This window comes from Nicotiana attenuata, chromosome 11, assembly GCF_001879085.1.
Source record: "Nicotiana attenuata strain UT chromosome 11, NIATTr2, whole genome shotgun sequence".
Lineage (NCBI taxonomy): Eukaryota > Viridiplantae > Streptophyta > Magnoliopsida > Solanales > Solanaceae > Nicotiana > Nicotiana attenuata.
This window is the reverse complement of record NC_031999.1, coordinates 12,888,294-12,903,026: the sequence shown is the minus strand read 5'-3', so window position 1 is coordinate 12,903,026 and position 14,733 is coordinate 12,888,294. Positions and strand designations below refer to the sequence as shown.

At 33.6% G+C, this 14,733-nt stretch overlaps 1 protein-coding gene across 1 annotated transcript; it reads right to left on the bottom strand.

The window, feature by feature from the left end:
- Positions 2,826 to 7,592, bottom strand: LOC109234138 (axial regulator YABBY 5-like). The gene is made up of 7 exons (XM_019400001.1): positions 7,370 to 7,592; positions 5,840 to 5,983; positions 4,457 to 4,580; positions 4,295 to 4,343; positions 4,097 to 4,172; positions 3,477 to 3,546; positions 2,826 to 3,155 (listed from the first exon to the last, which is right to left on the bottom strand). The coding sequence occupies exons 1-7, from the start codon at positions 7,442 to 7,444 to the stop codon at positions 3,130 to 3,132; spliced, it is 564 nt and encodes a 187-aa protein (XP_019255546.1). The 5' UTR covers positions 7,445 to 7,592; the 3' UTR covers positions 2,826 to 3,129.

Sequence of the window (14,733 nt, the reverse complement as noted above, 5' to 3'; positions counted from 1 at the left end):
TTGGACCCCAATATGGGTACCGAATACGGGGTGAGAAATAAAAAAAAATCATAACTTGGATTACTGAATTAGCGAAATAAGAAGAGTTATCTATTGTTGCACGTAAACTTTACCTGTAAAAATTATATACTCCACAAAACAGTGAAGTAGGTGCTCCATGATGAAAGGTACAATATTTCAAGTGCTCATCAAAAGTGGGAAACAATTGATGACATATAATCTTGATCCCCTTTTATTGGTAAACACAGTCATGTAGGAAAAGTTCTGGACCACAACAACCTATTCTTTTGAAAAGTATAAAAGAAAAATGTTGAGTAAGTCATTGTGAAGCAAATTGCTAAAGTGTTTATTCTTAGTGCTTTGATGCCAGGATAGGCATTTTGGTGGTCCAATGACTCATATTTTGGTAATATTGATTCATTTTGTTAGAGAGTTGTAAACTATATGATGATATGCTTGGACATAAAAGGTCTTTTACTAGATATGTTCACCTTTGGGTGAAAAAGAAGAAAACAACTTTCGCCATCAATATGACTCCAACTTACTAGAGAATGTTACATAAATAATTTCACACACACACACACAGTGACATGGGTGCACAAAGTCAAACAGTGATGTTTGAGAACTTGGTACAACATAGTATCAGCTGTTATATAATATAAAAATGTATTTTGTAATGATGCAGCTTAATATTATTTAATATTAATCCATTTTAGTAACAAAGAAAAAAAGTATAAGCTGTTAGTGGTGATATTTCAAAAGAATAAGAGTTTTGGTGATCTTTTTTCAACTCGATCTCATATCGAATTTCAAATTGAAAGCACTATCTTTCAAATTCTAATTTTCTCCAAATATTTTCCTTTTCACGAAACAGTAGACAATAGTTTGATATATACTTGGAACCAATTAGGTCTAAAGAGAAATTAAGGGGGTGAAAAATAAAAAAGGCTCTTTTTGTGTTTTAAGGAAAATAAAGCACAAACTGTAATAAACATGTTCTTTAATTGCATGCAACTTGTTTTTTTTTTAAAAAAAAAGACTAAGATATCTTAGCATTGTAAGATCGTGATCATTTAATCGAAAAACTTAAGCGGTTAGAGATAACACACTTTTATTTGTTTAATTATATTTTTACAGCATACACGCCAAAGAAAACAAGTCCTTTTCTAGTAGAGGCGGATCTAGGATTTTGTGAATAGGGGTGCACCACTAAAAAAATAAAAAAAAGGGTATTAGGTGGGAATTGATCCATGTTCCTCAAAGTGAATAACTCAATATTCAACCAAGTGCACCATTTAGTCTTTGAAGCATTGGTGCCAACACATAATATTAGACAAATTCTAAGAAGTATGTACGTAAAATACCTAATTTGATGAAAAGATCATGGGTTCACGTGCCCCGTGATTTGGGCTATACATCCGCCGCTGTTTTCTAGTGACCTTAAAATTTGAAGTTATATATCCTAACCAACTGTAAACGATATTTACGCTATTAAAACTCTTTGATGTATTGGACAAAAAGACGTATACACTACTTATTTTAACAAAAAGTAAATAACTATTAACTCGTGTTTTTCACGATGATTTTTAAATTTCATATGAAGAATCAGACAAAGAGAGAGAGGGGAATAAAAATTACCCCCATAAATTGTTTATACAAAATTAATAAATATATGATACATGTCTTCACAAACATGATTATTACTAAACTTACCTTAATTTAATTATCATTTAACCGTGATAAGATATATGATTTGCATATGTGCGAATAAGTTTTTACCGTGGGAGGGGCGTAATTAAGAAGCAGGAATCCAAGTCATATATATATATCGTCCGACCAAAAGTAAGACCTAACAGACTAACACTAACATGTCAAAAGGTTTTAAAGGTTTTAGGTTTTTGCTTGTCCTAAAATGAAAGGTCCAAATTCTGGTTATGATGTTATAGGACATGATTCGAATGAAGTATAGGAAATAGAAGTAACCAAAATAGAATGGATACACATTTTCTAAATGTGGTACATCTGCAGCATTTAAAATGTCCCATTGACAAGACTTTAGAGGAAGTTTACAATGAACATAAGTACTCAAGATAAGACCCTTCATCAAGCTACAAGACATAAATAACTTCACTGCCTTTGTTACCTTATAATATAATTCAGTAAAAAGTTAATTTTTCCATATTTGGATTTCAAATTGTAATCGAAGCTTATATGCCATATTAGTACTTGAAATTTGTATGTATTATTTCTAATAACAAGTGGTAATCGGTAAAAAAGAAAAGGTGGTAATTGGTAATGAAATGATTTTTATTTTTTATTTTTTTAGTTAACTTTGTCATCCAAGCTTTCACCTTCGGTTGTGGTGGAGGGTTTGACTTATGAAATTATTTGAAGCTTTGTGAGTGGAAGAAAAAGTTTCACCCAAAACTGCTCCCTAAATCATTTTTGGGAACTTGAAAAAAATAATTCAATTAACTGATCATATTTTATGAACAAACAATGTTTTCAATCCTTTTTTTTTTTTTTGGAAAAAACAGCCAAAATCTATGGCCAATCTGCCCTTTTAAATTTCATTTTTAACATGTTTAGACAAAGCATGAATCATGAACATGTTCACTAATCTGTTTACTTAAAGATGTTGATGTTTTCCAACTACATTTATGGATTCTTATACCAACTTAATCATATTTCAACATTTAGCAAAGAAAGTTTTAGTTTTTTTTATAGTTTCTCTTATTTCAACATTTACAAACATTTTTGTGCTGACCACTTGTTGCTATCTTTGATATAATTCTTGACATATTATATCACAATGTAACTTAACATGATTTCAATGGGATATATAGCATTCAACGATCAAATTTAACGAACAAGACATATGGAAACCTCTCTAAATTCCTCTCATTAGAGAAAGAATATTGATAGAGGTAGACAATAAAGGAACTTAGTTTTTCAACTTGCATAATATATAAGTGAAATACAACAAAAATTAGAAAGGCTGTAAAATATAGTTTTATGTCCACACTCCGTAGAACAACTTGAGGTCACACTCTTGTCCTCAATTCAACACACAGCTTGTAGAAACTCTCCATAAACTGAAGAAGATCTTTATTTCTTTAGCAAAGAGCTCTATGATTTGGACAATTTTCTGCTCCCTGAAAATAGTAAAGGAAGAAAATGAAACCCCTTAAGGAAATGTTGCAAACTAAGAAAACGATATATATGTAACATAAAACTTATTGTGGCACGCGTAATCTAAAAATGAAACAAATAATCTGTTATACAACAATAACAACAACAACACCGCAATCCTGAACAAGTTGAGTATAAATACCTTGTTATAATTAGTTAAAAACCCCAAGGGTTTTAAAAAATTTATATTGTCTAATAGTAGTACTAAAATTTATGCACATGAATGTTTAAGGGAGGCAATATATATATATATATATATATAGCTTGAGTAATAGGTGCATTACCACAAGAAAGTTTGGCTTGATTGTTGCTCTCCAACATGAGTCCAAAGTGAATGTGAGGGAAATGTGCCCACTACACCACAAAAAAGCTAATTAGTCATCAGCCAACTCTTCAAAAAATTAGAGTTTAACTATTCTATATATACACAATAATAGAACTTTGAATTATCAGATCATCTAAAAAATAATTGTAATCATAAAAAAGTGTAATTAGTAACTTAGAAAATAAAAATAAAAAATTAGCTGCTACAACAGGTTAAAATTTATTAACAGTTAAAAATTCATAACACGGTTAGTGTATATAGGTTAAATCCAGAAAAATATAACAAAAAAACTTTGAGTTTAAATTCTCTAAGTGTATAATACACTTACACTATCAGCTTAAGTTACTTGTAATAACATGTGTTTTCTAATAGCAAACATGTTCTTGTAATTTGAAAAACAGAATAAATAACATGCTATAACAAATTAAAATACATTGATAATATAAACATTCTCCACATTGTAACTTTTTTTCGCGTTAGTGTATGCAACTTAAATCGAAAAATTATAAGCAAAAAGTGGAGGAAGTAAAATTAAAGTAATAAAGTAATGTTTCAAGAATCTAAGGGTAAAAGAGTTACATTTTTGGCAGCAGTACTAAATGCTTCCCTGTGACTGATATCTGGATTATTAGCCTTGATCCTCTGAATCTCTTCTCTGTACATTTAGGCATTTTGTGACAAAAAGAAATTGATGTATAGTGGTTAGGTTAATTTTCCACAGCTTCAATAAAGATATCTCTACATATATTCAAGTCATCAGTGTTACAGCTGCCTTACTTTATGAACTGATTATATGCAGAAGGTACTCGCTGCCTCTTCTCGGGAGCTGTAAAAGAAAACACCAACAACCATTAATAACCCCCAATAAATAAATAAATAGTTAAAACAATATGAAGGGAATAAATATCCCAATTTAAAAAAAAAAAAGAATTTAATTACGTCGATTCACAATCCTCTCCTCGTGAGTGTTGTTTGTGATTGGTGTTCTCATTGTCATCCTGTTGTTGCATTTGGTTGATGAACCAAAATCCATTCTATACTCAGGAGCAGTGTAGTTTGGCACCTACAAAATTAAGTCAAACATATACATGGCTTTATAAAAACAAAGAGAAATGATATTGCTAATACATAGTACAAATTAATTGTCAAAAAAAAAGCTTAAACTTATGCTACTTATTTTTTATTGATTGGTGTCCTTTAATATTCTAGTATCAGTCTAATCACTCAACTATCAATTCTGTGAGTTATTCGCCCTCCTTCTTCTTCAGTTAGTGGCGAAGCCAAGAATTTTCTCAAGAGTGTTCAAACTTGAAAGAAGTGAAACAAATTCTTCGACAAAGAGTATTTAATATATGTTATATACATCTAAAACCTAATATTTTACCTACATACTCTGTCTTCGATAAAGCCAAACCCGGCTATTATATTGATTACCCTAAACATAAATTCAGAAGCTCTTACTAGATATGGCACTACAATTTTTTTACCCTTTGTGTGGAGTTTCCAAGATCCAAATTCTTCTTAATGTGTAAGAGTAGAAGCAAAGCATCAAAAGAATATGTAATGCAGCTCACTTAATTTTGTTTTTGCTACTAATAAGTACAGGTAAGAGGAGTTCTCTTTATTTTTCCTTTTATTATTGATGAACCTCAATTTCTTTTTAGGGTATTGGTAAAAGAGGAGCTGGGTGGGGGGGGGGGGGGGGGGGGGGGGGTCTAAGAGGGTTTGTTTCTGTTTTGACCAAAAAGGTTGAAGTGATGTTTTATGAAAAAAGATGTCATAACAGCATTGAAGTGACTGAATCAGTTAGGATATTGAATGATAAATGAAACCAAAATAGGTAGTTGTTGTAAAGATTTCCAAAAGGGAACCCATAATCTAGTTTTGAGGCTTTGTTTCCACAGTAGAGGACAAACCCCTGATAGAAAATAAAATCACTAATAATAAATATAATTCAAAAAACCTAAACTATCAAATCAAACAATTACACAAGAAAAAAGTAACCTAAGAAAATGCTTTTGATGGGTCAAAGGACAGTCCCTATAGATTATAAAAGCTGCACCCCTTAAATAGAAAAATAAATATATAGGTTTTAGTTATGGCGGCTATATTAGTAGCTAGTACTACTAATTTTTTGAAAAACTCGATCTGAGTATTAATATGTCTGCATATAGGAGTAGTTATTTATTCCCTCAAAAGAAGGAAAACCCTAGAATTCAGAAGCCAGCCTATGATATATAGAGAACAAAACGCCCACAATTTGAGCTGCAAAAGGAAAAAACAAAATAAAAGTTAATTATTGTTGCTGGACAAAACAATAACCTGAAGTTGATGAATGTCTTGCCAAGAGGAAGAAGAAGAAGAAGAAGAGTGAAAGGCAGCTGCCATATTGACGGACCACAGATTTGTGCAGTGACCACATCGAACTGTCACAATATCAAATAGGCTGCTGCATGGTACACTCACCTGTAAAAATTATCCCCCCCAAAAAAAAAAAAAAACATTAACAAAATCTTCATAAAAAAGAAAATAATCATATGTTTTTTCCCTCTTAGAGAGAGTAGACGAGTCGCTTCGTGCAAGACATTGCTTTCGACCAACAGGTATAGAGGTGCACAATCTACTTTGCGCACTCCATAAAATTAAGACGAAAAAAACCACTTAAAACCTCACAAAATTAAAGATAAAGATTACTAAAACTTTCTTGAGAGATGGGGTTTCTAAATCTCGAGATCTCTTTGTTGAGGTGGATTTAGGGTGAATTTTTGAGTTCAATTAAACATAATGTTACCTTCGACTCGAACTATGTATATTTGTGCTTAAAAAGAAAGACATACAAATAAGACCAGACTCATCCTAAAGGCATCCTTTTATGTACAACAACATTTCAAACCCTACAAAATATAGCTATTTCGTGGAATATAGTTGAGTGATTTCTTGAAAAAGATCAAGAACAAACCCTAAATCTGTTAAAGTAAGGGGAAGAAGTTGGTTATCTTGAAGGAAGTGGAGAGCTTGATAATTATTGAAAAATACATGAGGAAAAAGCTTATCTTTTTGATAGCACACTTCATCAGAACTTAGTGAGCTATATGGTGCCTGCACTTAGTGCAATCTTTTCAGTAGAAAAAAGAAGAAGAAAGGTATATAGCACAGAGCTAGAAAGAGAGAGAAAGATTTAAATCTCTAATAAGTAGAAATTAAAGGACTTGTCTTCATCAAATTATCTTCAAAATATAAAATCAAAAGAGGAAAGAATTCTCTTTCTCTTAGCTGATTGGAAGGTTCAGAATTTTCAAGGTATGACTTTTTTTTCTTTGACTGCAAAAGATCAAAGAGAAGAAGAAGAAGAAAAAGAAAAGTCTATATATGGATGGGGACTTGACTTCTCAAAGCAAATTAAAAACAAAGAAAACACCTAGAAACTAGATCACTTGATTTGTGTATATATAATACCACCAAACTAACTCTGAATTCTCAAAATCAGCTTTATTCAGCTTGGTAACATCTTTTTCTCTTCTTAGACTACCCTCTCACATGACAAAGAAAGTTCAAGCACAAAAAGAAAAAAAAAAATAGAAAGAGTACCAAATTCACATACAAGCACACTCACATATACATAATCAAATTTAGAGCGAGTTCTGTGGGTTCAACTGATTAAACTCAAAATTTTCTGTTAAAATTATGAAAAAAAAAAATTACTATGTATGTATGCATATCACAAAATCGTACGAATTCTAAACTCACTGACTCTAGATCCTGAATTCTGTATCTGCTAGCGGACTAGATAAAAACGTTCATACAAAATACAAGAAAAAGATGAAACCAAGAAAGAAATATGAAAAATTATACCGCAAGAACAATATTGCAAAAGTTGCAAGGGATATAGCAAAGTTTTTCAGAGGCAACATCGATGCAGCTTGCCATTTTAATGGAAAATGTTTGAAGCTACTTAGGAAAGAAAAAGAAGAAGAGGAGTGAAGGGGTAAATTCAAGAAGGAAGAAGAAGGAACACAACACCAAATATATAGAACTTTTTGGACAATACTAAAGAGAAAAAGGTTTTTATTTATTCTCTCTTTATTATATGTAGCCTTTTAGAAGGGCTAATATAATGTACTATAAAAAACAGTAAAACTTGTGTATATATAAAGAAAGACATAATACTATTCCCTACAAAATACATCTATCTTTAGAAAGCAAAACAAAACCAAATATAAACTGGTCCTTTCTTTTTACTCCCAATCAGGGTTTCCCTTTTCTTCTCCCTTTTCTCCTATACAGTATAAACCTAAGTATAGAAACAAAACACTAGCTTAGTGCCTACAAAAGAAAAGCAAAAAAAGGGGTTATATAGCTTCTGCTAATTAATCTGATCATATGTTTAATAGTTCCCACGGTAATAAGGATATAGAGAAATACAGTAGAATTTTTAAAACTAGTAGAATACAGGTTAACTCCTGTTATATGGTGTATATATAGAGGAAAGTGTACATAGAAAACTGGGATTTTAGGAATTAAGCTAGGGATTTTAAGGTGGGCTCTTTTCAGAAATTGTCAGATTATGTATTAGCCAAATAAAAGTCTAGGGTTTCATGGGGGAAAGAGGGAAGAGAAAGTTTTTGGCTGCATTATACTAGCTTAACAGTCTACAACAGAATAAGTCAAGCAGAAGATGGTAAATACAGAAGGAGGAGGTTTTTTTTTTTTTTTTTTTTGTTTCCTGGTGTCCGGTACCCGAGTTCGACTAAATTTGAATTCGCATTGGAAAGTCCCATATTTGGGTGTACTTGGATGCTCGAACCTGAGATCTCTAGTTAAAGATGAAGAAATACTTACAATTCTACCACAACACTTATTGGTAGGAGTTTTTATTTTTGAATAGTATAAAAAATATATAAATAATTAAGTCATTTAAATGATAATTACAAATGACTCTGTTTAATAGCATTGATTGCAACCTGAAATAAAATTACCGCCATTATATATAATTTAAATTCTTCTTTAAATTCTCTATTATTATTTTTTTGGTGGTGAAGGTAGGGGTGGGGTAGGGGGGCTCAGTATTGTTTGTTTGTTTCTTGCCATTACGATATGCTGTAATATTGATTGAAAAAAGTGTGGTGTGGCCATTCCCTTTCCCTACCTCTGAAACACCACAGCGGACGAGGGGGGCGAAATTTCGACCTGTAATTATATTCATATAATTTCTTATTTCTTTTTTATGTATTTTTCATTTTCTCTTTCATTTTGTGTATGTATAAAAACCGCTACAAGATATAGCAATACAACATGTTACTGTTCTGTCTACTTGTTATGTGAAAGAATTTTTATATTATTAGACACCTAAAAGATTATTGATATAATTAACTGTCCATAAAATGCGGAAAAAATAAAATTTAAGTTATATACACTCTCAGGGTAATAAACTTTTCAGCGTACTTTAACTTGTTATAATAGGTAATTTACATTTATTCTAGATTGTCAATTAATATTGCATTAAATATAGTTATATACAATAACCTTTTACGCAACCTAATTATATAAATAGTTTTTACACTGTTAATACATAGAACATAAACTCTAAAAAATAAGGTAGGTATCCCCACAAAAAGGTTAAATTACATTGATGTTGAATTTTTTAATGTCGGTGTGTAAACTAAATCGATATAAAAACACGTGTACGATTTATGCATTAGTTATAGTAACAGTATATATCTACAAGAAATGCTATGAGGTCTAACAGGGTTAAAGTATCAGATTTTGTTGGTGCTTTATTCTAAAGCATCTCTCTTTGTTCTGACTCCTTTTTTGTTCATTGTTTCTTGATACTCTATATATCAACCAACTTTCAAAGTCGGATTACTAGCTAGCTTTGCTTTCTATATGCCAGCTAAAACCTTATTAGCAAAAAGACAATATTCAAGCATACTTTTTTCCTTTCTATTTGGATTTGAAAATTATATGAATTTCAATAAGGACGAGAAGCATGTCGAAAATATAAATTATAAAAAGAAAAGGAAAAGGAGGAAATTTATGTAAAAAATTACAAGTATGATTGAACAATTAAAAATAATCAAAACTAAGACTTCATCCTTAGAAAGAAATTTTAAAAACTTGACCTGAATTTCTTTCTTGTGCATCATGCAGTAGCGAAACCAGAAAATTCAATAAGGGTGTTAAAAATTTAAACGTACTTTGCTAGTGGGCTATGCAAGAGTGTTCAAAGTCTATTTTCTAATCAATAATAAGTAGTATTTTATAATAATATTGTGTCTAATTTTTTTCTCTCTTAGCGCACGTTAGGTGACCTAGCTAACCTGCGCCTTCACCGGAAAGGAGGGAAGAGGAAGAGCGANGGGGTTAAAGAGGAAGAACGAACAAAAACACCAGCAAAATACCAGTGGTAGAAAGGAATCTAACGGACATTATCATGCGAGAACAAGGAAAAAGCACTGCAAAAGCAAAAGAGAAAATGCAAGATGAAGATTAGGATTAGGAAAGTGATAGCGACCCAAATTGGCCATATATGGGTAGTGCTAGAGCTAAATTGGCAACGCCGGTGAGCTCTGGTGCTGAATTGATAACTGCGGTGAACTCTAGAGCTAAAGGACCAGCTCTAATGCCGGTCACAAATGGCGATGCGAGTACGAGCAAGTCACAGAGCAACGGAACTACATGAAAGTTCACCAAAGGAACAAAGACCTTTAGAGATCGTCAATCGGAAGAACATAGAGGACAACGCAACAGAGTAGAATGGAGATGGGGGGAGATCATGGGCAGGGTTATTTCAGGAGAACAAACTAGCTGCTAAGGGCATAAATCTGTCCTATATTCCTCTAGTGATGCAAGATGGTGAGGCTGTACTACAACTATTATAAGAGGACATTGCGAAAGAGAATCAGAAGTGGAATCGAGCAATAATCATGTATGTGGTGGGCAATACTCCAACTATTGAGGCAATTGAATGATTCATAGCTATTCAGTGGAGTAATATAAAAAAATATCTAAGGTACTCTTCCATAATGATGGATATTTTGTGATTCTGTTGAATAGTAGTGAAGAGAGGGATGATGTACCGCTGAATGGTACATATACTATCAATAGTAGGCCAATCATAATTAGACCATAGACTACAAGCTTTGATTTCAGTGAGGAAGTTCTGAAAACCATTCCTCCACGGTTCAGTTCCCTAAATTATCGCTCAATTACTAGAGCAAGCAGGCCCTAAGAGAAACTAGAAGTGGTTTAGGCAACCCTTTGTATGTTGATGCTTGTACTAGAGTTGCTGGTAAAGTCTCATATGCTAGGGTTCGAATTGAAATGGACACCACTAGGCCTCTACCAGAGAAAATCAAACTACATGATCCTAAAGGCAATATGATCGAGCATATGGTGCAATTTGATTAGAAACTACATTATTGCCAGACCTTCTGTCAACTGGTCACTCGTGTAGAGATCAAAAGACACAGAAACATGAGGGCCACCATCAGAGGGTGCTTGAACCCATTGTGGACAAAATTGATGATCAAGGTAGGTTCCTTGAACAACTAGAGACTGTAGGAGATGTGCAGATATCCCAATGGCAACAACTGTTTAAAGAAGAATCTGCAAGGGAAAAATCTGCATCAAAGAAGAATATGGGACCCTTAAAGGAGAGTAAAGTAGACATTGGTAATGCCTTCAAAGCACTGGTTGATACAGCGCAGAAGATAGTACAACTATCTGAAAATCAGGATGTAAGAGGGCAGCACAGTAGGAGTGATAGAGGAGAAGGCTCACAACGATCCGCTATATTATGATGAACATCACATCATGGAATGTTAGGGGGCTGAATAAAGTCTATAAACAAAAAGAACTAAAAAAATTTGTAGGGAGAATAAAGTGGTACTTATGGCAGTTATAAAGAATGGAGTAAATAAGAACAATGCAGTTTCAATAATGAAGAAGATACTTAGCAACTGGCAATGGGCAAAAAATTATGATGAAGCACCAGGTGGTAGAATATGGGTAGTATGCGATCAGTCACAGATGAATTTCTTTATGATAAGAACACCCGAAAAATTTATACTTAGGTATATTACTATGATTCAGCGCCTGATCAATTTCAATTTCTGTGCGGTATATGAAATGCATACAATACAGGATAGGAAAATTCTATTGGGAGGATTTAAAGGTGACTATGAATGGAATCAGCGGGCCTAGTTTAGTTAGGGGTGACTTTAACACTATCCTTTCTAGTGAGGATATAGTACATGGGAATCCAGTTCAAGACATAGAGGTAAGGGATTTCAGGAACTTCCTGGGTTTCAGATCATTGCCCATTAAGTGTGTGGTTTGATGGTACAAATGAAGAAGGAATGCAACCATTCAAATTTCACAATTGTTTAGCAAGCAACAAAGAATTTGATGCAACAGTAAAGCATTGCAGGGAAATAAATGGCAGAGGACCTATCATGCTAAGTGTGTGGAAAAAGCTCAAAGTGCTAAAAAGAGCCCTAAAGCAATTGAACAAACAAGACTTTAGTGGTATAAGGAATAAGATCAAAGTGGCAAGGGACAAACTGGGCATCCAAGCTCAGATGCCTATAGCTAGGACATGACTCTAAGGCAGTACTACAAGAGAAGCCTGCAAAACTAGAACTGAAAAATGGCTGGTGGTCGAGGAGAGATTCTAACACAACATACTTCCATGCTTGCATGAAAAATAGGAAGGCAAAGAATTATATTGGCAGGCTAAGTAATAGTGCCAGGCAAATCCTCCAAAGTGCACTTGAAGTTGAGGAGGAAATATTGAGCTTCTACAAAGAACTACTTGGGATTGCTGCACCACAATTGCCAGTAGTTATTCCATATGTCATGCAGAATGGGTATACTGTAAGCGAAATCAACAACTGCAGCTTATCCAACCAGTTACTAAAGAATAAGTAAAGCAAGCTATAATGTATATTGATGACAATAAAGCACCAGGGTGCGATGGTTATAATTCATTCTTCTTTAAAAAGACATGGCACATCTTGGGTGATGAAATTACTGTAGCAGTGATGGAGTTCTTTAACTCTACTGATATATGTAAAGCCATCAATTGCACCACCATTACCTTGATACCAAAATCTAAGAACCCAACTACCATTATGGAGTTCAGGCCAATCTCATGTTGTACAGTGCTTTAAAAGATAATATCTAAAGTTCTAACATCAAGACAACATGATGGTATGGCAGACTTAATAGATAATTGACAAACGACCTTTGTACCAAGATAAGTGATCTTTAACAATATCATCATGAGCCATGAGCTGGTTAAAGGTTAAGGAAGAAAGAACATCTCACTAAGATATACTCTCAAAATAGATACGCAGAAGGCTTATGACTCTATTGAATGGGTGTACATTGAACAAGTGATGAAGATGCTAGGATTCCCTAAGTTGTTCGTGAAATGGATAATGGCCTATATCTGCACAGTGTCCTACTAAGTAATTATCAATAGTAAGCCTATTGTACCGTTTGAGGAAAAAAAAGGGATGAGGCAGGGTGATCCCCTTTCTCCATTCTTATTTGTGATGGCCAAGGAATATCTAAGTAGATTACTGAAGCCACTCAAGTACAACAAGAAGTTTAAATTTCATCAAAGTGTGCCAAAGTCAACCTAGTACAGCTGGGGTTTGCTGATGATCTCTTTCTTTTTCGCAGAGGTGACCTGCAGTCAGTGAAGATACTCCACCAACAATTTCAAGATTTTCTGTAGCTTCATGTTTAATTGCAAATCCAAAGAAAAGTTGTATTTGCTTTGGTGGAGTGAGCAACATGACTCAGGAACACATTATGGACATGTTAGGATACTCTAAAGGAGAACTACCTTTTATGTACCTAGGGTCCTACTAAGCACTAAAAGGTTAACAGTTATACAATGTGAATCTCTAATTGATAGGATGCTAAGTGGGATTCAAAGTTGGATAAAAAAGTTTCTATTATATGATAGAAGAGCAATGTCAGTTAAAAATGTTCTATTTGCTATCCAAACATTATGGGCTCCGGTATTCATTTTGTCAAGGAAAAGTATTCAGTTCACAGAGACAATTTGTAGGAGATTCTTAGGGACATGAGCTGCTCAGCCTACAAAAAGGCACTGATTACCTGAAACAAGTTGTGTGCCCTAAAGGTAGAGATTTAATTTCTTCAATGTGAATATGTAGAATAAAGCAGCTATTTGTAAAACTCTTATGGAACATCCGCACAAAGAAGGAGAAACTGCGGGTGCAATGGGTACATTCATACTACATAAAAGGAAAGATTGTCTGGAACACAGAGCCTAAGAGTGCCTCATGGATCATCCAAAAGATATTCAAGGCAAAGTACTACTTTGAGGCTGCTGGATTTAAAGAAGAGGATGTTTAACAGATGAAGAGATTCTTAGTGAGGCAAGTATAGAAAGCCCTGCAAGGGGAATTTCAAAAGATGATATGGACGAAGCTAGTGTGCAATACTCACGTATTGCCCAAGTGGATTTTTATATTACGACTAGCAATACAAGACATGCTATCTACGAAAGAAAGGTTAGCCAGACAGGGGATTATTCTAGATCAAACATTCTCACTCTATAAAAGAGGGAATAAAACACTACAACATCTATTCTTTGACTGTGAAGTATCAGGAACTATATGGTAGCATTTACTGAATTGGCAAGGTATACAGAGAATAAAGAAAACTTGGCAGGAGGAGTTAAAGTGGTTAGAACAGGTTGGTAAGGCAAGAGTGGAGGGGCAGCAATGTGCATAATGACATTAGCAACAACATTTTATCACATTTGGCAAGAGAGGAATAATGTAATTTTCTAGAAGAAGAAGAAGAAGAGATCAACCAAAGCTATCCTATGATTGATCATCCAGGAAATACATGTCAGGGCCAGTTTATTCCATAGACTAGTACGGACCATGTCAACACTAAACTGGTATCCTGATGTAGACCAGGAGTAATTAGAAGCAGGAGGTGGGTAAGTAGCAAAGTTTAGGTAACTCTAAGCTGGGGTTTTATGTCCATCAGGAGTTATGCTAAAGAACAGTGTCAGTTTTGTTTGGATTTGTAAATAACTTTACTTGGTAAATAAAATCATTTAATTACCAAAGAGTAGTATTTTACCTTATACATCATATAATTTTTCGGCGAATGGTCGGCTATGGAAGCTCGGAGGAGTAGTGGGGATGCGAGCGCTATGTGGA

Bases quoted from the DNA above. Each gene is read 5' to 3' on its own strand.
- LOC109234138 (XM_019400001.1), bottom strand. From the start codon at position 7,444: ATGGCAAGCTGCATCGATGTTGCCTCTGAAAAACTTTGCTATATCCCT. The intron at 3,547-4,096 runs GTAACTCTTTTA...TTTGTGGTGTAG, and splicing joins TTAGTACTGCTGCCAAAAAT to TGGGCACATTTCCCTCACAT. The intron at 3,156-3,476 runs GTAATGCACCTA...TACTATTTTCAG, and splicing joins TCAAGCCAAACTTTCTTGTG to GGAGCAGAAAATTGTCCAAA.